Source organism: Metopolophium dirhodum, chromosome 1, assembly GCF_019925205.1.
Source record: "Metopolophium dirhodum isolate CAU chromosome 1, ASM1992520v1, whole genome shotgun sequence".
Classification (NCBI taxonomy): Eukaryota; Metazoa; Arthropoda; class Insecta; order Hemiptera; family Aphididae; genus Metopolophium; species Metopolophium dirhodum.
Window position 1 is genome coordinate 24177831 of NC_083560.1, and position 22607 is coordinate 24200437.

General features: G+C 28.3%; 1 protein-coding gene and 1 pseudogene across 1 annotated transcript; both read right to left on the reverse strand.

Annotated features, from left to right (window-relative positions):
• Nucleotides 1–3072: 3072 nt before the first annotated feature.
• Nucleotides 3073–17391, reverse strand: LOC132933482 (endoplasmic reticulum chaperone BiP-like; annotated as a pseudogene).
• Nucleotides 9303–14765, reverse strand: LOC132933483 (uncharacterized). Its single transcript, XM_060999752.1, has 10 exons — nt 14691–14765; nt 13859–13978; nt 13512–13674; nt 13311–13441; nt 12727–12794; nt 12210–12501; nt 11123–11283; nt 10704–10944; nt 10492–10643; nt 9303–9521 (listed from the first exon to the last, which is right to left on the reverse strand). The coding sequence occupies exons 6-10, from the start codon at nt 12355–12357 to the stop codon at nt 9426–9428; spliced, it is 798 nt and encodes a 265-aa protein (XP_060855735.1). The 5' UTR covers nt 12358–12501; nt 12727–12794; nt 13311–13441; nt 13512–13674; nt 13859–13978; nt 14691–14765; the 3' UTR covers nt 9303–9425.
• Nucleotides 17392–22607: the final 5216 nt, after the last annotated feature.

Genomic DNA, 22607 nt, shown 5'->3' on the forward strand with positions numbered 1-22607 from the left:
ATTCAGCTGGTATACTATATTTTCTACTTTCTAGGTCTGTGCAAATTACAAAAAGTATAGGTAGGCATAATAAAATATATATTTTCATAAATTCAGAAATATGGATTTAAATGCACTAACATTTTTAATTTAAGTGCTCCAAATATGCGTGATGTAAAAAAAATTACAAATCAACACTTGGTTGTCGATTGAAAAAAAATCTGCACCAAATGTAAAACGTAAAACTGGGGTCTTTAGAAGTTAGAAAATTTATGTAAAGAAAGTATAAATCTATAATTTGTTAAAATAAATAAAAAGAACATTTTGGAAAATAATTGTGTTACAATAAGAGAAAAATGTTTGTTTAAAAAATATAAAGTAGGTAATACAATTATTGTGATGGAACATTTTTTAATGAGATAATATTAAATGTTAAACGTAAATTATCAGAAGAGTATTACATTCAAAAATATAGTAGCTACTAGCCGCTACAGATAAAACTGGGTTACCCAAGGCTCCCATCCCCCATCCCCCAATTAGTTACGCCTATGGACTTTTAAGTTGTTTTCGTATTTGGTATCACAATTAATTTATTATAACACTAACCTAACCATTTTCAACAATTAACCAAAATTTATAAAATGTATTTATCTATTATCAAAAACAGAATATTTCGTGACTTATGGTAGGGGAGATCACCCCCCTCCCCTCCACAGGGACACCGTCAAATGGAAACGTTCAGAGGAATCAGTTTACTCAAACGTCAGCAATCTCTCCTTCCACTCTGACCTCAAAATCCCAACCATTCATTCACTTGCCATGCCTCCTACTATTACAAACCATTCCACAAAAACACATTCAACCATTATAATCCCCTAATATCAAACAAGCCTATCCTTTCTTACACTTCCCGATAACTCACCACGCAGTCTTATACAAAATCAGCCTAGGGACCTAGTCAAAATTTAAAAGAAAAAAAAATTTAAAAAATACATAGAATTCTGAAGTTGAGTCAATGGAGGGGGGCCTTCTACCATGCCATCCAATCATGTATAATTGTACCCCCCCCCCCCTCACCATATTACCAGCTATTGTAAACATTTTATTATCGATTGCAGTATATATTATATTCTTGTTTGTTCTAATAAAAAAAAAAACGACTGATGATTTTGATTGACGAATTCTACTTGTCTCAGTCAAATATAAAACATAGCAAAAACTGGTTTTCGAGGGTAAGAATCACTCAGGTTGTAGTCCAAGTTAATCAACCACATTTTGACACTAGAACTAGGAGAACATTGACCGTGCATCGATGTTTTTAATTTTTCGATTTCACAAATACAAAAAAGTTCCTATTGTTTAAAAATGTATTATTATTGAGTTTTTCGAACTTGAATAATTTGTTTTTTAGTTCTGATTTCGAAATAATAATAATAACATTGTATGGTAAATATTCAGATCTTTATAGTGTGAGATTTTGGTTGCTTAGCTTGGACATCTGAGTGGTTTTTACCTGCACAAAACAGTTTTTGCTGTTTTACATTTGTGAGACTGAGACATCACATGCGAGTGTAGCGTCATCTTAAAAGGTTTTATTACTTTTATTATTTTGTTGTAATTCATAAGCTAATAATAATTTTTGATACTAGAAATTGTCACCAATTGTTTATATTAAATATTAAAAATTTCTTAACACAGTATAACTTTCAAAATATTTTTACCCTTTTTGAGCTTCTTTTAACATATTTTGCTATTATTGATTTTTTTTTTATTAATATTGGTAAACATTTTTTTTTCTGTTTCAAAAAACAATAAGTTTTAATACAAGGTTATAAAGCTGAGACTGGAAAAGTTTATACAAGATTCCTCAAAGTAACCATGTATCTACAACTTTTCAAATTTGAACAAAATTAGATATTTAAACAAATAATAACAATTGTAGTCATTTTGTTGCAATTCAATAATGTTCGCACAAATTTAAAACTTTTACGTAGTTAACTATATTATTAAATTGTATACACACAATAGTATTTTAAAATGCAATGTTTTCTGAGTATCATTTAATTAGCTATATTTCTATTGTCTAATAGTAAAATAAATTACTTTAATAGCAATATCAATATATTATAAAATATAAGTTGGTAGGTAATAATGTAGCCATATACGGCTTTAGTAGGCTGACAGACAATCTCCTTTCAGAAATATCATAATTGTTTTTCTAATCCAGTGGCTCCTCTAGGGGGGAGGGCATTCCGTGCAAATCGTGCCTCGTAACCTAACCTAACCGTGCGTCGTATCTACTTATTTGTCGTTTTTCATAAGTTTATAAATTATGGAACGCAGGAAAAAAATTTGATTTATGGCACGCAACTGAAGAAAAATATTTTGTAAATAAGTAATACAGGTAGTTTGTTTAATATGTTTATAAATATAAATTGTTTATATTTGAATTCAATGATAAATCATTGTACACAAAAAGTGATTGAATTGAGACATTGTATCAGCCTACTATACTTGTATCAATAATAACCTAATAGTTAAAAAAAAATTAATAAAAATCTAAAATATCTCAAGGCTATAAATAGCGGAACTTTCTAGTGAACTTTTTCTTTTTGATAAAGGTATGAAAATTTGTTGGGAAATTTCTATTAAAATGTTTAATGTTAATTTGAAATAAAATTTCTGAATTAAAGTTTGCATCTTCGGGAACATAATATATAAATTGTTGGTTTTCAAACGAAAAATATTAACCTCAGTAACTGAGTGGTTGTGAGTGAGTGTAAGCAGTGGTATATACTAACCAGTAAAGTGTAAGCAGTGCTTAAAATGCTATTTTCCACCATACATCCCTATAATACCTACTCTAGTCATGATATGAACACTTCATATGCTATAATTTGGTGGTACAAGTTAAATTTCAGTTAGAAATAAGAGTACAAGACCAAACTTAACTTTAAAATATATAGAATATATTAAGTACAAAACTCAATCAAAAATTATTATTTAGTCATGAAAGGTAATTAATCATACATTTTTAAGTATTTTTAAACAGTGTAACATGTTAATTTGTTGTTACAAATGAATGAATTTTAATATAGTTAATATAATTTGTGCACATTGCCGCCAGAATTTAAAAAATAAAATTAATTCAGCTTAATTAACGGTGTTATCAAATGGATTTTAAATGTTTGTTGTACAAAAAACCAAATAACTCGAACCATTTATAAAATGATGAATTACATACAAAGAAAAAAATATATTAGCTAATTGTTAACCTAACTGCTTAACATACATAATCTAAAAGGAAGTAAAACTTTTGCAGTCTTATGTACAATAAAAAAATTTATAAATTATTCTATTTTTAAAGTTCATCCTTTTCAGCATCTCCAGCAGGTGCAGGAGGAACACCACCAGTACTAGCATATAATTTTGATATGATTGGGTTAACAACACTCTCCAATTCGCTTTTTTGTGTTTTGTATTGTTCAGGGTCAGCATCTTGATTTTCATCCAACCATTTCATCTTAGCATCAATAATTTCTTCCATTTTCGTTTTTTCAGAATCTGACAACTAAACACAGAACATATTATACATGAGAAAAATTTAAAAGATCAAAAAAAAATGATGTTTACCTTGCCACCCAATTTTTTTTTATCACTAATTTGATACTTTAACGAGTATGCATACGATTCTAGATCATTTCTAGATTCTACACGTTCTTTCAATTTCTTGTCATCATCAGCAAACTTCTCAGCTTCCTTGATCATACGTTCTATGTCATCTGGAGTTAACCTATTTTGTTCATTGGCAATGACAATCTTTTCTCGGTTACCAGTTCCTTTGTCTTCCGCACTAACTTTCAGAATACCATTAGCATCGATTTCAAATGTAACTTCAATTTGTGGAACTCCTCTGGGTGCTGGTGGTATTCCAGTAAGATCAAATTTTCCAAGAAGATGATTATCCTTGGTCATTGGTCGTTCACCTTAAAATACTTGAATAGTTACAGTGTTTTGATTGTCAGCAGCAGTAGAGAAAATTTGACTTTTCTTCGTCGGTATAACTGTGTTACGTAAAATCAATTTAGTCATAACTCCGCCAACTGTTTCAATACCCATAGTTAAAGGATTTACATCCAAAAGAATGATTGCATCTGTATCTTGTTCACCCGACAAAACACCAGCTTGAACAGCAGCACCGTAAGCTACAGCTTCATCTGGATTAATACCACGTGATGGTTCCTTTCCATTGAAATATTCTTTAACCAGCTGTTGTACTTTAGGGATTCTAGTACTACCACCCACCAACACAATCTCATCAATATCTTTTTTATTCATATCAGCATCCGCCATGACTTTTTGAACAGGTTTAATGGTAGATCTAAACAAATCAATGTTAAGTTCTTCAAATTTGGCACGAGTAAGAGTCTCAGAGAAATCATCTCCTTCGAAGAAACTTTCAATTTCAATTCGCACTTGATGACTGGCAGAAAGACCACGCTTGGCCTTTTCGACTTCACGTCTCAACTTTTGAACAGCTCGGTTATCTTTTATAATGTCCTTACCCTTCTTCTTCTTATACAACTTAATGAAATGATCCATTACTCTTTGATCAAAATCTTCTCCACCCAAATGAGTATCTCCATTTGTAGACACTACTTCAAAGACACCATTATCAATTGTCAACAATGATACATCAAAGGTACCACCGCCCAAATCGAATACAAGAACATTTTTTTCTCCTTCCCTTTTATCTAAACCGTATGCTATAGCTGCCGCTGTTGGCTCATTTATAATTCTCATGACTGTAAGACCAGCAATAGCTCCTGCATCTTTTGTAGCTTGACGTTGACCATCATTGAAATAAGCAGGTACAGTGACGACTGCATGTGTTACCGTTTTTCCCAAGTAGGCTTCTGCAGTTTCTTTCATCTTTGATAATACCATAGCAGAAATTTCTTCAGGTGCAAACACTTTAGATGTACCTTCAATAGTTTCAACTTCAATGTTAGGCTTAGTATTTCTTTCAACCACCTAAAAAACAACACAAAATATGAATACAAGTTATAGTAAATTAATAAAAATGTAAACAATTACCTTGAATGGGAAGAATTTAATGTCATGTTGGACATTGACATCAGACCAATCACGACCAATTAATCGTTTAGCATCAAATACTGTATTTTCAGGATTTGTAGTAAGCTGATTTTTAGCTGCGTCACCAATAAGACGTTCTCCTTCTTTGGTGAATGCAACATATGATGGAGTAATTCTGTTACCTTGGTCATTAGCTATGATTTCTACTCGCCCATTTTTATACACTCCAACACTAAAAATTAATTAATTAACACATTAGCACTGTTCAAATTGTGAAAAATGATTTAATTATTTATTTAAAGAACATCATTATTATAAATAAAAATGAATGCCAGAGTTTAAACAGAGTTCAATTTTCCAAATTTTTAAGACAAAAATATAGTTATAAATAAATATATATTAACATATAAATACTAACAAGAAGTACCTATATACATTTAAGAATTCAACAATACTTGTACATTTAAATAACACCAAGAATAAATAAAATATTTACTTGGCAGATACAACATATTAATATTCAATTGTAAAAAATACCTTACTATAAGTAATTATTAGGTTAATTGAGAAAAATATTTTATTCTAAATGTAAATCATTACCATATACCTAGCCAATATATATTAAATGAAAATTTAAAATTGAGAACATAAAAATCTTGAAAAGGCCACCTGTACAATATTTTTGATGTCACATATTTATTTCAAGTTAAATGTTCAAAATGAAGTTTAAATCAAAGTTAGACACATATTCAAAAATAGAATTTATTTATTATAGATGGCATAAAACGATTAATTACTAGTAATAACTAAATAATAATCCCTATTAATTAAATATTTATTTATTTATTAATCTAGCATTTGGTTTGATAGCAAAGTTATAGAAATGTTTATTTCAAGTAATATCAAACAATAAAATGTGAACAGTAATAGGATTGCAGATAAATCAAAATGGTATTAAAATAAATAGATTAATTTTATTTAACATAAGTAAACAAATTAATGAGGTATAATTACCATGAATACGTTGTGCCTAAATCAATTCCAATAACAGTACCGAGTTCATCTTTGGATTTTGATCCTTCCTTAGACGCGATAGGGCTGACTAAGAAAAACAGTGCCCAAAAAGCACAAATGGCCTTTCGGTGGTCCATGTCCAGGTTTGGATGTCTGTAAAAAAAAAACAGTCAGTTATTGTTTCTATCCGCTATTCACAATAATATAATATTATCAAAGTTAATTTCGTTATTCGAAGAATACCGAGAGATATTTAACAGCAAATAAAATATATTTACCAAAACTATGCCAGCAAATCGAATTGAATTACGACGAGGGGGTTTAATAAAATAAAAGTTAAACTGTGTATCGAACTGTAATCGAAATCGCGTCGTTGATGACAATGGCGAAGTGCAAGTAGTCTGACCGAAGTTGTGATAAGAAATAGGAATAACTGAACACTAACGCAATACAAACAAGAAAGAGAAACGAAACACCGGAAAACCTGGTGTCTTCGTTTCATATCTATAAACAGTTATACAGACGTGTGGGCTGTTGTTATTGTTCGGCCACCAATCACTTGTCTCCTTCTCATTGGTCCACGTCTGATGACGGAGAGGCGTAAAATAAGTTCGAAAATCTGACATAACCTTAAGGACTTGTATACCGCGAGTATCGGCCTGTTACGTGGTATACGGTAACCACATATAAAATTATTACTATTATTATTATTATTATTATTATTTTAATCATGGCGTTAAATGTCAAGTAATAAGTAGGAGCAGGTGTTTTTAGATTAATTGAGCTACTGGAAGTTATGTTAGGTTTTATATCTCTTTTTAAAAACAATGGGCTCAGACGAGGGCACGAGGGCCCGCTCACCAAACCCTGCTTTCGCTGTTGGATTCAGTGATCATGATAATTATAGCTTATGGATTTGTCTTCAAAGTTAAAATTCTGTAGGTAATATAAATATATATATATATATTTTTAGTTTTTGTAATTTGGTCTGTGAAGTTAATAATAATTATTTATTATTTTGCAGTTACAAATATTTAAAAAATGTCATAGTTTATTATTAAACGAATGATTCCTCTTGTCTAGCGTTAAAATTATACACAGTTATTTTTTAAGTATGCTCATCCTATTTTTTTACTTCAATAGTACATTTTATTATATTTGAATTCTGATTTTTAGAATTTTTACCAGTAGTTTTTCAGTTATATAACTTGGTACTTAATACTAATTACCATTGATTTATTAAGATAAATTATTTGTAATAATTATTAAGTGGGTAGGTATACTTTAAGTAAAGTATTAATTTATTTTCATTAGTATAAACATTTTAATAATTCAGCAGCTACTTATTAGAATTTTCGTTTAGATACATTTACAAGAACAAATTACTAATATTGCTAATTAATTTGCAGTAAAAAAAGAAATTTTCATTTGAAAAATAGAAGTCTGTACAACTACAGGACACTCTTTTATAGTAGTACTAAAAATTTCAGGAATTTTAATAAAATATGGTCTTTAGGTATACTTAAAAATTCTAAAAATCAGAATTTGAATAGATGTTTTTGAAGAATAAAATTTGGTGAGCATTTTTTCACCAAAATGTCAAGTAAATTTTGTATTTCATTATGGGGCCCCCTAAAAAAACTGATCCATGGGCCTTTCTTGTGCCAAGTCGACACTGAAGCACAGTATAACAAATGTATAATAATAGTACCTACCTATGTTAATTATTTATTATGCTTTAATACATCAAATTTATTTGTATTGACTTGTAATACTTAACTAAATTGAAAATAATAAATAATAATTTCCTTTATTTTGCACAATTTTGATATCAATCGATTTTGTCATTTCACTTCTTAGTGTTAATATGTATTTGTTTTTTGGTTTCCAGTTGATTACAATACATTCTATTGGGTCTTAACAATCAATAAAAATGAGATAATTTGAAAGTAAAAATCGCACCTGCAACAGCAATGGTAAGCTTATTAATGCATTAATTAAGAGAGAGTATATACACTCAATTAACGTGGAAAAAGTGTTTAGAACTGTCAACCGAGGATTGTATTATACCAATGGTAATAAAGTAAAAGCCTGTATTGGCAATTGAGAGATGTTCATTTGTGTTCACCACGTTATTATGCTACTGTTTTAGAATGTTTGGATCTCCACAAGTGTCATAAGGTTTTAAACATTGGTTCTGGAATAGAGGGTATTTAGTACTCTAGCCGGCCTTTTATTGGGTAAGCTTTATCTCAATATTTATTCATTGTACTCCAAATCCAATAATACTCTTTAAAGTTTAAATTGACTGTAAACATTTTTCCATATTTTTTATAGGAGTTAATCATACAATGAAAATTCATAGTTCTTTGATAGATATTGCATATCAAAAGTTGGAAGTATTTAAACAAAATTCTGCAGCAATTGATTATTTTGAATTTTATGAACCAGTATACATTAAAGGTATAATATGATACCTAATTCATATTAATTAAATAAGCGGGGCTGGAAGTAAGTCACTTTTTAAACTAAAAGTCAACCTTTTAAAATTGAGTCACTTTAAGTCACTTATTTAGAAAGTTTACCAAAATTTAAATAACCTTGTACTAATACAAAAATAAATATGTTTGTAATTTTTTATTTTTTTTCTGATTTTATTTTGTTTAAAAAAAAATTAGTATTATAATTATTATTATGTCAATCAAAATAAAGACAGTTCCTAAACAATGATCTTGAGTATTATTCTATGTTATAGACATTATTAATTTAAATAAATGATATGATTTAATTATTTGTTTTTATATTTGTGTTAATTGTAATTATTTTTTGCTGTAAAGTCTACAAAAATAAGTAAGTTAGAATCAATTAAATTATATGTAGGGATTCAAAGACAAATGTTTAATAACAGTAAATTGTAATGAAACAAATTTATGTAAGACATTTTTTGGTCACTTTTATGAATAAATTCAGTCACTTTTTTTAATAGCTTTAACCACATCCAGCCATGAATAAGTACTCATAAATAATTAAAATCCGGTGAAAAAGGTCTGATCAAATGTCTAAAAAATAGGTTATAACTTATAACTTATAAGTCTCTTGAAGATAATAGTATTTATTATTTACTTTACAAAATCCATTTTATAAAATAACTTATAATATTATAATAAATTATAAAAACCTGGAAAGTTGTTCTTCTGTTTAATAGTAGCTGTAGAGTCTTCTTTATTTCTTTAACAGTGTAATGCATGTTATAAGTTTGAATTCAATTATAATATATTGTATCCGTCAGTATTTTGTTAAATCTGTATATTGATATTATATTCTACTACTCCGTACTACGAAACAATGCAATTCGCTTCTGCATATAAATTATGGAACTTTGCTGTCTCGAAGCTAAATTGCCAACACCATCTCTTGACCAGTTTATGTATCTGAGAATATGATTTTGTCCGATATACTTTAACATAAAGAAAACTGACTGGTTTTCTTGAGGGGTTGGATTAACAAAGTTTGACAAATTGAATGTGCCCCCAGAGTGCAATCCCTTGTAGCATAGGGTATAATAATTTATTTTTCTATTAGTCATATAAAAGGTTTAACTAATTTTTGACAAAAACATACCCTAATACGTCATAACCTATATAACATATTATTAGGTATAATAATAAATAATAATATATCATGTATTGTGATTATCATAGGCGTGTCCAGACCTCATCCGCAAGTCGTGCACTACAATGGCATATCCAGGTGAAGGTTACATCACCCCTTACCATCACCAACTTCATTTATGAAGGCTCTCATTAAAGTACTGTTTCATTGAAAAGATAATCTTTAATGATAAAATTAAATACACTTAGATTGGTGGTGTATTAGTTATGCTATTCAAAAGGATCCTTGTAAAAGTATCGAGGAAAGATTAACACTTGTGGAAAACAATTCGAGTCATTTAAGTATCGATACCAGATCTTATTGTGGCAGAAAAATTAATGTAGTAGTATAAAAGTTTCAAAGTTTTGTATGTTAATACATTGTAAACTGAAAATAAATAAATTTTAATAATATGTATATTTTTCAGCTACTGGTGAACCATTGAGTTTACAAGAGTTATGCAGATCAAACATTTGTGCATCCATACGAAATTGCTTGAATGAAAGTCAACCTGGCTTGCAGATGTGCACAAAATATACACAACGTATACAAGTATACACAACAGCACTAAACATCACTGAAATTCTGTCAATGAGTATTCAATTTCTTCTTATTAACAGCGAATAAAGGGAAATCTCCAATCAAAAAAACTATGTGCAATAAAATTAATTTATTGCAGCGTAGCCAGCTTAGTCAATTTTAATCTAACCCTTTGAGTACGGTTAACAATTCTGTTTGGTTTTAACTTACGAATTGTTCATGTTTGACATATTTGTCATTGACTACACTACTTTGATCAGAGCCATTTCGTTGTAAACACGAGAGTTTTCTTTTGCAAGGTTTTGACCTCAATGAATCAAATTCAGGTTCATTATAATATGATTCACTCACCAATATCAGTCCTGAAACAATAATTATAAAATTTTAATATTAGAGTAAGTATAAAAATACATTTTCACCACCTTGTATTGATAATAGATGCTGTAATAAATTTGAATCATTAGGTGACCAAAGTTCAACTCCTTGACCAGACCAAGTACCCAAAAGACTAAGGCATACTTTTCCATCTTCGTATAGATTTGGATTCAACCGGTCTACACAATAACTATAATAATGACAGAGTGGAGGTTGGATTGGATATGTGAGTGGAATTTTGACATCAAATAGAAACAAACCACCAGCATATGGCTTTTTTCTGGTCCTCTAATCATTATAGAAAACAAATCCAAAAATAATAAATAATTAAGATACAAATAGAGAAATATTTATTATTTTGTCAACTTATTCTAACTATTATTCAAATAATAATAATACTTTACTATTGCTAAATTAATAAACTAATTTAATTTTATATTCATAAAACTAATAAATTATTAATTACCACACGATTTTCAAAAGTTTTCACCCAAATTCCTGCCGTTAAACTTTTTTGAAGTATTTGGATGTCCTTGGCAATAACTTTTGGTAACGATGGATTTAAATTATCTTGATCATTGATGTATTTGTGTGAATTATCCATAAGTGTTACTACCACATCAAAAACTGTAAAAGAGAATAGATAAAATTAAAAATCATTTCATTTTTTTGACTTCAGATTTTAATATATAAACTTTAATAAAATGCCTATGACCCTTTCCACGTAGACGCGCGTCGTATTTGTGAGTACGAAATGCACAACTTTTGGTAAACATTGGTTGAGTTAATAAGCGCCACTAAATGGGAAACGCAACAGTATTGGGGTGGCGCAAATAAACTGAAAAGCGCAGGTATAATACATGACCGTGTGAAACATGCTTAATAAGACATCAAACACGCATGAATTGTTTCTGCTATACAAACCTACATTTAAGGCTATTTTATTCTACTTAAAATAATATCAACTGTAGGGACTAAAACTTACAGCTATTGCTTATATTTTTATAATTTTCTATATACAATGAAATGTTCAAAATATTTAGACGCGCGTCGTATTTGTGAGTACGAAATGCACAACTTTCGGTAAAATTGGTTAAGTTAATAAGCGCCACTAAATGGGAAACGCAACATCATTGGGGTGGCGCATATAAACTGAAACGCGCAGGTATAATACATTACCGGGTGAAACATGCTTAATAAGACACCAAATTGGATAGTGCTATAAAAAAAAAAGCATGCTGTAGCACAGATAAAGTTCTTCTCTACGTGTTGTGAAAATCTGATAGTTCTACAATAGATATGGAGCGAGAAAAGTTGTCCAGCGCAAAACAGTTTTTGCTATGTTGTACATTTGTAAGACGGAGACAACACATGCGGGTGTGACTTATAATTGCGTTTATGTATCCAACAGCGAATCGATTTATAAAATTTAACATACAAATTATGGCGTAATGTAAATTGAAAAATAAAAAAAAAATGTTTTAAGATTTTAATTTTTAATTTTAATTTATATGTAGTACATAAAAATGTAGGGATTTATAGTCTGTACAAACCTCCAGCTTCTTCGGGTTTGGTTATACTTTGGTTATATTCTGGTTTGGTTACTTTGTATACTGGATCTGTATCCAATGTAATAAATCGAAATTCAGCAGGATGTGGTTTAATTACTGGAATTACAGATGCTGGCTCAGTAACATCCATTATTTCTCGACTAAAGTCATCGCTTTCATCTTTTGTATCACAATCTGTTATTATTCCATACTTAGAACGATATGATTCATTGAAAACAAGATTAACTTTCTTTATGAAATCTGACACAAACTGTTTTAATTTAGTTACACTGTCCTAAAAATAAATAAGTAATTAGTGCTGGGTTGCTTGAAAAATTGTTTAATTTAATGCTTTAATGAAATTCAATGGACCAACTATAGACCACTAAATCGTATTTAAGAATAGCTAGACTATTCATGGACTATTAAATGTTTAGTGATTTTTCATTAAACTCGGCATAAATCAATGCAATATAATATACTAAATAGTATGAACTTAAATGCTATTTCAATTATTTACTTTAATTAAAATCTCATATGGCAGTTCTTCTTCTTCAACTAATTATCTTTCTTCTCTCTCTTTAATATCTGTAAAAATATACATTTGATTATAAAATAAACTTAACATAGATCATTATCAAGAACGGAGACATTATTGATCATGTTATGTAAATATGCAACTTTTAACCATCTGACTTATCATTACAGAACAGTTAGGTATATACAATACGGAAACTATCCATTAATAACTTTGAAATAAATTTATTCTATGACAAAATTACTTGTGCACACATGTACAGTAATAGTGCTATTAATCTAGTTATGTTCTTATAATTATGGCTGCATCTATATAGAGTCCACGCTAAACAAACTAGCGGTTGGTGACACTATCCAACGCGAGGCGTTCTACAGCTGGTATTACAAATTTATTTGGCGCGCTATACACACCCATAGGAATGCAGTTTTTGTGTGTGAAAAATACCCTAAATATATACCCTTTTGATTGCAAATGTCGGATGGGGGCAGAGTCATTACCGCCAGTCCGTTTGGCATGGACTATAATACCATATGATCTATGAAATTAAAAACAATAAAATATAATACCTATTTTTGAGATTATTTTGTTTATTAATTTTGAGATATTATCCATGAGATCCTTGTAACATGTTTCTATTTCTTTTTCTTTTTCTTTACATTCTGAAGTTGGCCACAATGAACTAAGGTTAAATCCTAACCTATGTATCAGTATACCATTTTTATACTTAAAATAAACTCAAAATCATTTTAATTTAATCGACAAATTACCTATATTGTTCCAAAGCTTTTTTTAATTTAAGAACTTTATCCATGTCACAATTTTGTTTTAACAGCATCTAGAAATAATTTTATACTCGTAGCAGATTGCTCTAGTAATTGGACTAATAGTCTTGCATATTTCCGCTCATCGTGTAGTTGTTCACAGCTTTTACTATATAACATATACAAATAAAATATTAAAACAATTACTTGGAAAAATATAGCATTAAGAATATATATTTTGAATAAGACACTTAAATTAAATTCTGTGTTTAAATTATTTTATGCAATAAGATTGTAATGTTTTCATGGTTATTTAGGTCATTATAACTTAGCAAAATATAAGTTTAACTTACTTAGATGATCCAGGACCGGTTATAAACATCCAATCTGCAAATAAGTCATATTCTACATCTTGAAAACTGAAGCCATCGCCATTTAGTTTGATAGCAAATTCTTGTGGACAACATTCCACCCTATTACAAATATACAAAGCACTCATCTTATCTAAGCTAAAATACAATTCTTTTCTGTTCATAAACGTTTAGGCATCTTCACTCAAAATGATAGATATCGTACACAACAGGGGCCTAAGACTGGTCTCCGGATCCTATCGCTCCGGCCCGTTTCCCAGTGTCCTCAACACGCTCGCCACCGAACATCTTAAGAAAAATAGATACTGCAATCAATACAATGCGAATCGGACATACATCGTTAACCCATCAACATCTGATGAAGAGGGAAGATCCCCCCCCCATATTTGTACCAGCTGCGGCACACATCTCACAAATAAGCACATCATAACAGAATGCCTCCAATTTGAGACAGAAAAACGGGAAGCAGGAGATGCCTATAGCCAGACAACATACAAAACACCATCTCAATTTTAATCAATTCTAAGTTAATCAAGCTCCTGTAGCATATAATTTATAACTTGTATATTAATATTTATGTAATTCAACTAAAGATATAATGTAAACATTATAAATCTGTTATATCCAATGGCTCTAGATGCCGAGGCTTAAATAAATAATAATAAAAAAAAATTACTTGGAAAAGTATAGCATTAACAATATATATTTTGAATAAGACACTTACAGTGAAATTCTGTGTTTAAATTTTTTAATGCAATTAGATTGTAATGTTTATTAGGTCATTATAACTTAGCTAAATATAAGTTAAACTTACTTGGATGATCCAGGACTGGTTATAGACATCAAATCTTCAGATAAGTCATATTCTAAATCTTCAAAAATAAAGCCAACACCATTTACTTTGACAACAAATAATTCTTGTGGCCAACATTTGGTTTTTTCACCATTAACCCACATCACTAAGATCTAAACAATTAAAACAAATTATAATGTTGACAATTTACACAGATATATTATTATTTAATGAATTGTATAAAAACTTACCTTGCCATCAGGCCCTGCACTTAATACTTGTCCAGCAGTTAAGGTCTTTAAATCTGGGTTTGTATCAGGATTAATATGTATAACGAGATAACCAGATTTAAATTGGACATTCGAATGATGACTTAAGTCATATACACTAAAATAAGTCTTTTTAATAGGATATGGCCTAAAAATCAGTTATATTAAATTCAGTAATGGTTTTAAGAATTATTAACAAAGTTAATTCATACAATGATGGATATTCAGGATAAACTTTAAACCATTGTACATGAGCAGTGCGTTCTGCATGGTCCACAGATTCTACAACACCATAAACGTCAGTTGCAGGATTTTTTTCAGTAACAAAATCACCAGGAAAAAACTCAAGGTCATCAAGAGTTTGTACTGAGTAGAGATCAGTGGAAGACACTCCGATTTCTTTAGTACCATCCTATAAAACAAATAGCTTTAATATAAACTAAAAGATACTGGATATTATATTAATATTAAATAAACTAAGCATTTTGAATGATCCCAATTTCTCCTTTATGACCTTTAGTAATGTTCTGCAGTTTGTTTTCCGTATGTTGTGCTCCAGGCAGAATCCCACTTTTACATTATATTCTATGCTTTTGTAATAAGTCACTAATGATCTAGTATTAATTATGGTTGGGAATCTCCAAGTTAGGATCATGTAACCATAAACTGAATTTGGTCAATCCTTGGTATATTCTTATTTAGATTTTAGAGTATAAAAATGTATTCAAATACATACCTGTCATGTAACATCTATCATCTATTTTGCGTAACAAATCTCAACTACAATTTTGGAATTTGGTTTGGTTTTTACTTTAGGTATATTGAATTGTTTACTTTTTTTAATTAATGATATCCACAAACGGTTCCTCTTTAGTCTGTTCGATTTTAATGTATGTACACAACTATCGCCTAAAGAAAATATTAGCAATTTATTTCAGTTTTATAAAATAGTTTAGTATATATATATTATAACATATAATAAATTTGTATAATAAATTACACAGAAAGATTTTTTTTAACATGTACACCTTATTTTTACAATTTATTTAAACAATGATTGTTTATTTTATGATTTTTCAATAGTTATGTATATTTTAGGTTCCAAACCCCATTGCATACCTATTACAAAATACATATTATATTTAAAGATCCAGTATGACAGTATACAATTATTCTTATTACATAAAATACAACGCAGAAACTAACTAGTATTTTTTTTTAAACACCGTTTAAATTTTAAACATACCAACATATAAGCGTTCTAACATTTTTAAAGTGAAAAAATAGAAATGTTAACATGAAAAAAAAATTGTTCAACCACTTGACAATATTAAGAGTTGTCCAAAACCCAAGAATTAAAAAACAAAAACGGTGGGCAAGTGAGTGTTGCACTGATGTGCCGTAAGTTACAAGTGGGTCACTGTAATGGATGGCGTTAAATTTGAATTCAATGGTATAATATCGTTGTATAAGAAAAACGAATCTCAGTGAACACGGTCAGTTAGCATATGATATTACCAAGTATAATTGATGAAATTATTGTGAATAAAGTAAATTGTCCATAACCTATTTACGTGGAACCTTGTTTTAAATTTTCAATCATTAACTATAAAAGTTGAACTTTTTATACATTTTTAACTACAAAATAAATATTAAATCTTTAAATTTTGATAAATTTTGTCAAAATCGAACTTTAAATGTTATGTATTTATTTATATTTTTCAACTGCTATAGTAACAATATATCAAGATTCTATTAAATTTTCACGCTTTTTTACCCAACAAATAAAATTGTATTCACAAATATAGAAAAAAAAAACTAAAAAAATGGATAACTGACAATGTTTGTAAACAGCTCAAATAGAGTCAAAATATGATAGTGTATATAAAATGAAGATATAAAAATTCAGTGAAATTTTCATGTATTTACAGTTATTCATTTTTGAACAAGAAAACAAAATCGACACATGAGAAATCGAGTGTTTATCCAATCTTGTAAAAATATGACATCAAATGCTCATAAAAATTTAATTTGATTTGCTTGAGGACATTTGTTATTTTTGATAAAGGTAGGTAAACTTAATAAGTATATGTATATAAGAATATGAGAAATCTTGTATTACATTTTAAAATCTTAAATTTAAATAGAAATTTTTTTATGTATTTCTGAATCAAATTAATTTGCACATCTTCGTGAATTTTATGTATTTTTGTCAATATAACTTTAAATGCTTATAAAAAAAACTGTGAATTCGGATTTTCAATATTTTTCATGTGTCTTTGAAACAATATATTAGGAGCCTTACAAGCATACTTGATAAGAAACATAACTATTTAGAAAAATATAATTTAAAATTACAATATTTTTATTATTTTACCGGTTGTCCTTGTAGATGGTTTAAATCGACATTTTTTGGATAGTAATGTAAATTTACATTCCTTATTTAATATTCTTTCATTTTTTTGTGTTAGGACAGCTGAAATGTTTCTACAAGATCCATTTTGTGTACCTATAAAACAATATTCAATAGCATATTAATTTTTCTGAAATTTACTCTATTATTATTACATAATAAGGTTGATTTAGAAAAAATATAATTCATTGTTTAGTTATACATTTTAATTGACAGAGTTATTTTATTTGAAAGAAGAGAAATCGATAAAGAGTACAGATGAAAGTTGAAAGATGAGTTTGAAATTGCATCAGTTGAGATTTCTTCAATTAAATTGACTTTTCTTTAAAAAATATTTTGGCAAAGTAATGAGAATATCAAAATATTGTTTGTACCTACTTCCCTTTATTTAATTATTATTTTTAACGATAGCTGATTTTATAACACGCACCATTTTATTATTGAACATTGAAAAAAAAAAAACATGAGGGATATATCCTCCCCTCCCCCCTTTGTTAGACCACCAATGATTTGATATTATTTTTCTGTACGGCCACGGTTCCATATAACCAGAAATTTCTTGAATTTTTGCCTCTTAAGAAATATCTTGATTATCTTATTAAATGTAAACTAAAAACTGTCATTAAAATAAAAAATAAACATTGTCAGTATATACGTTTAATATACCACATATACATACTTAATAATAAGTTATCTATATTTATAGGATCCAACTCAATAGGATGTAAACTCTTTGATGGTTGTTTGGTACCTAAAAGTTTATTGTGGTTCTTATCGTTATTATGTTTACCGTGTATTGTACCTGATTCAATATTAAAAGCTTCTGTACATTTAGATCGCCACTGTTTCATTGTCATATAATTATCTGTATCTTTAATTGTATACCAATGTGTGTCTCCCACATGAGTTGAACAAGACTCAAATAGATGAATAGTTTTAAGTCTAAAAATATAAAAACAGTTAAAACTATTCCATAATAAAATAAATAATATCAAACTATTTATTTGCATTTATGTTTAATAATATCCACATTGCAATACCATGTTATGCACATTAATTTTTGAAAATAACATATAAATACATTGTACAATTTTGTGTTCACTTTATTGATGACAATATTCAAAAAAATAATGATATTACTAACAGTTATTACAAAAACAAAATGATTCTGAACCAAACTTTTTAAAACTAAACTAACTAGAATTAAACAATTTCTCTCTGCGCCAAGTGTTGATGAAGTGTTCGTCATGACAGAAATTTATTATTCTACTTAAAATTTAATAAATATTATCTATTGTATTAATGGGTTATCTAGAATATAATTCAGAAGTTGTAAAACATATTTTTAATGTATTTACATGGAGTAGTTAGGCTGAGTGGTTGATTACTCTAAGAACTTAATTTAAGGTGCAAACATTTTGAACGTGGGTAATAGATAAATATGTTAATAAGTGTCATATGTATTATAGAAATAATTTGTTGACTCATTATTTGGAAAAAATATGGCATTTATGCAACAGTGACTTATGTTTTAAAATCCACAATTGTAAATAAATATTAGATTATTTTTTTTTAACGCAATATTTGTGGTAATTATATAATTGGGGTGTGTGTTTGATGGTTAGTTGTTATTCTCTTGGCCTGCTCCCAAATAAATGCCTAAAAGTTAAGGGCATGAATGATCTAAAAAATAAATCCAAAATATTGATCATTATTCATTTTTTCAATCTAACATTTTAATAATAATAAAAAATATGCAAAACATAACATGTTCAGAAATGAAAATAATATGAAGTATGATAATGATTACAATAGTAATCATAATAACATCTAAGATCATCAAGGATATTGCTAATATTTCAATCAATGCATCAAATATAATAAATAATCGTATTAATGTTATAAGTTATATTTTATAACCATCAACCAGCATAACCTCATAAAGTACATACAGAATATTATTTTCTACAACAGCCGGTATCTAGATATGGATAGGCATATCTCATACTGCGGAAAAATACACTCTGTTCATGTTAAGAAACACCAGTTTATCACACCCAACAAATCAACCATTTACCTTGTATTGTAGTATTGGCACTCACCTGCAAACACAAGTCGGCCGCCGACTGTATTTCTTTACTTGAATAGAGTGTTAAGAATAAGTATTAATAAACATAAGTACGGATGTCATAGTTATTAAGCAATTGGAAATAAAGTATTTGTACAACAAGTATAGTATTACGAAATGAAAGAGTTATCGTAAATTAGAATAAACAAAGTAAAATCCCAAAACTGTAAATAAACACTTATTATATAGGAGGGATCGCCGCTGTGAGTAGGATCGTATGGCGTCATGCGTGATTTTAAAGACGTCGTAACTATTAAACGGAAACAATTTTATTGGTACCATTACAGTAGTCATATTTCTTGTGATTTTTTAAATAAAAGTCGATATTGAGTGTTTTATAGTCCTTTAAGATATAAGTTACGTGAGTAATGAAAGATGGATAGTGGAGAATGGAGAATGTGCCGCCACAGTACATGTTCAATTATTAAAAATTAAAAACCTATTGATAACTGATTAAAATGTGTTTGTTAATTTAATATTACCAAATCTATATTCTAACTCTACGAGTATGAGGCTAAGGTCAACCGACATAAAACAAGGGTATATATACAATAACTTGGTATTTATCATGTTGGTATTTAACAAGTACCCATAACATTAATATTAATTTTTTGTTTGTATTTACTTTTTCAAATTATCACCAGTAAATAATCTCTCTGGCCAATATTCTTCACGCGGTTTTGTTCTACCTAATGTTTGGCAGTACCATTCAACTTCAACTGATGATACAATAACATCTTGAACATAAACTTTGACCAACTAAAAATATGTATGTTATATATTTTAGTATGATGGGAACATCAAAACTCATTTATATAATTACTTTATTTAATTACCTTGGACCCAAATTTATAGCTGAAATTCTTCTTATGATCGTGCAATAAACATTTCATTAGGTTACTGATCGTTAAAAATTTTGCATTTTTTAAGTAACTTAGATACATTTTAAATTTTTGCCCATGATAAAATGCATTGTCATCGATGGGAAAGCCCTAAAATTTTAAAACATAAGAATTAAAAGTAATTTTTGAGCTATTTTATAAATGGTAATATATTGGGCTCGGAGTTAAAGTACAATTAATAAGAAAAAAAGCATACAATTGTTTGGAAAATGGCAATAAAAGTTTGACCAACAATTAACTTAAGCTAGGTATAAAATTTAATAAAAAAAATCGAGATATTATTTTAAATTAAAATAAGAATTAACTACCATGTATTTTTTTTAGATTTTAGCAATGAAAACAATAATAATCCAATAACCATTTATTCTGGGAGTTTACATTTCTTATTTATTTAATTAAAATTGTTTTATTACTATAGCATAAATGCATAATAATCATATTAAAATGCCACAGCTGGAATATTTGAAAACAATCAATAGAAAAGCAAAAATAGTATTTACATAGAAAAAAGCAAAAATAAATTGGTTTATTTGGAATTAGAATGACATGAAACAAATGTATGGTTAAGAATTAGATTTCTATCTTATATATAAAAAAATAAGCATAGTATGCTATAAAATCAGAGCCCTAGTAATAAATAATATGATTAATAATTGATAAACAATAAAAAAGAAATGTATAAACAAATATTTTTTTCAAAATAGGTATTCGTATTTTTCTATATTAGAATAATTAATATAAAAGTTGACTTACATCACTTGTAGATAGATTTATAAATTCTCCTCTATATGGATCCTCCAATGTAAAAATAGATCCATCTTGTGAAACAAATGTAACTTTACTTTTGACATCATCAACTCCACCAACCCATGATTCATAAAAAACCGAGGAATTGATTGCAAAGGGCTATAAATAAAATGTAATAATCAACAAATTATACTTATAAAATGTGTAGTTATAAATTAACTAAAACTGTTATTATGTATCAAAATAACATTTGATATCAATAAAAAGAAAATTTCATTTCCATTTTCTACAATAGGTATATAAAATGTGCATCATACATATTTTATAACACTTGACGTTAGATTTGACTGATAGAATACAAATTATAAACTTACTAAATAATCTATAATCTATAATAATCTATACTAAATATAAATAGATATAGGAAATATCTGAAAGATCTACAAAATAATAAAACAGATAAACGATATAGTTGGATAATTTAAGGAACACAAGAACTGATTTTATTATGATTTATATCTGTATCACATTATTTAGTCATCGATTATTTCCCACACAAATTGTGGGAATGTATAGTTGAATATTAATGTAATTTGATGAATTCAAGTATTCCGTATTCGTATATAATTGTCAAATACATGAACCATGAGAACCCGGCTTTAGCATAAAAATAAAACATTATCGCTTAAAGCAAAATAACATATTTAAATTAAAAGAACTTTAATTTATACGTGTAAATATTAGTGAGGGGCAAGGTCAAAAATTTGCTTTACATGGCTAGTTGAAGAAAAAAACTTGTTACAATAATTCCCGATATAATATCGATATTGTTGCCCATCACTTGTAAATATAGCTGCCTAATATTTAAAATATTAATTATGTACATACTTTTGTGTGAGTAAAGTTTCGGGAATTGATATTTTCTATTATTTTGTTGGTGTTAAGTATTTTTACTGTGGCATTTATATCAATATTTTCACAATATCCAAATTGACTTGGCTTGCCTTCACTAAATTTTCGTACTGCATTGCCAGGCATTAATGATCGATCCATTAACACAACCTAGGAAATTAAAAAAAAACAATTAAAGCTCTAGTTTCAAAACATTTAAACAGTCAATAGATGGGTAATATACTTTATCATCGGAGATAATTTCTTCAGGACCATTTGGATGCCAGATCACTTTGATCTCATTACGATTTTTATATGAAGTCTTTCTTAACACGGTTAGTGATCGCGATCTGTTCGTCGTTGAAACCAAACCATAATATACTAGACCAGTATTTGAAGACACCTTGGCCACTTCATCTTCGTCAAAGAACTTTTCATCATCTTTCTCCATTATTTTATTGCACCTTATAATACATAAATGAAAGGAGGTTTGTGTGAAAATACTTACACCGGCTTACATCAATGCACAACGTACATTATTATTTTTATACAATAAAAGTTGGAAACTTGCGACTTAGTTATTTAAAT

Excerpts from the sequence above, each read along its gene's own strand:
- LOC132933483 (XM_060999752.1), bottom strand. The coding sequence starts at position 12,357 with ATGGATGTTACTGAGCCAGCATCTGTAATTCCAGTAATTAAACCACAT. Across the intron at positions 11,284-12,209 it reads CAAACCCGAAGAAGCTGGAG|TTTTTGATGTGGTAGTAACA; the intron begins GTTTGTACAGAC and ends TCTCTTTTACAG. Across the intron at positions 10,945-11,122 it reads AAACTTTTGAAAATCGTGTG|AGGACCAGAAAAAAGCCATA; the intron begins GTAATTAATAAT and ends TATAATGATTAG.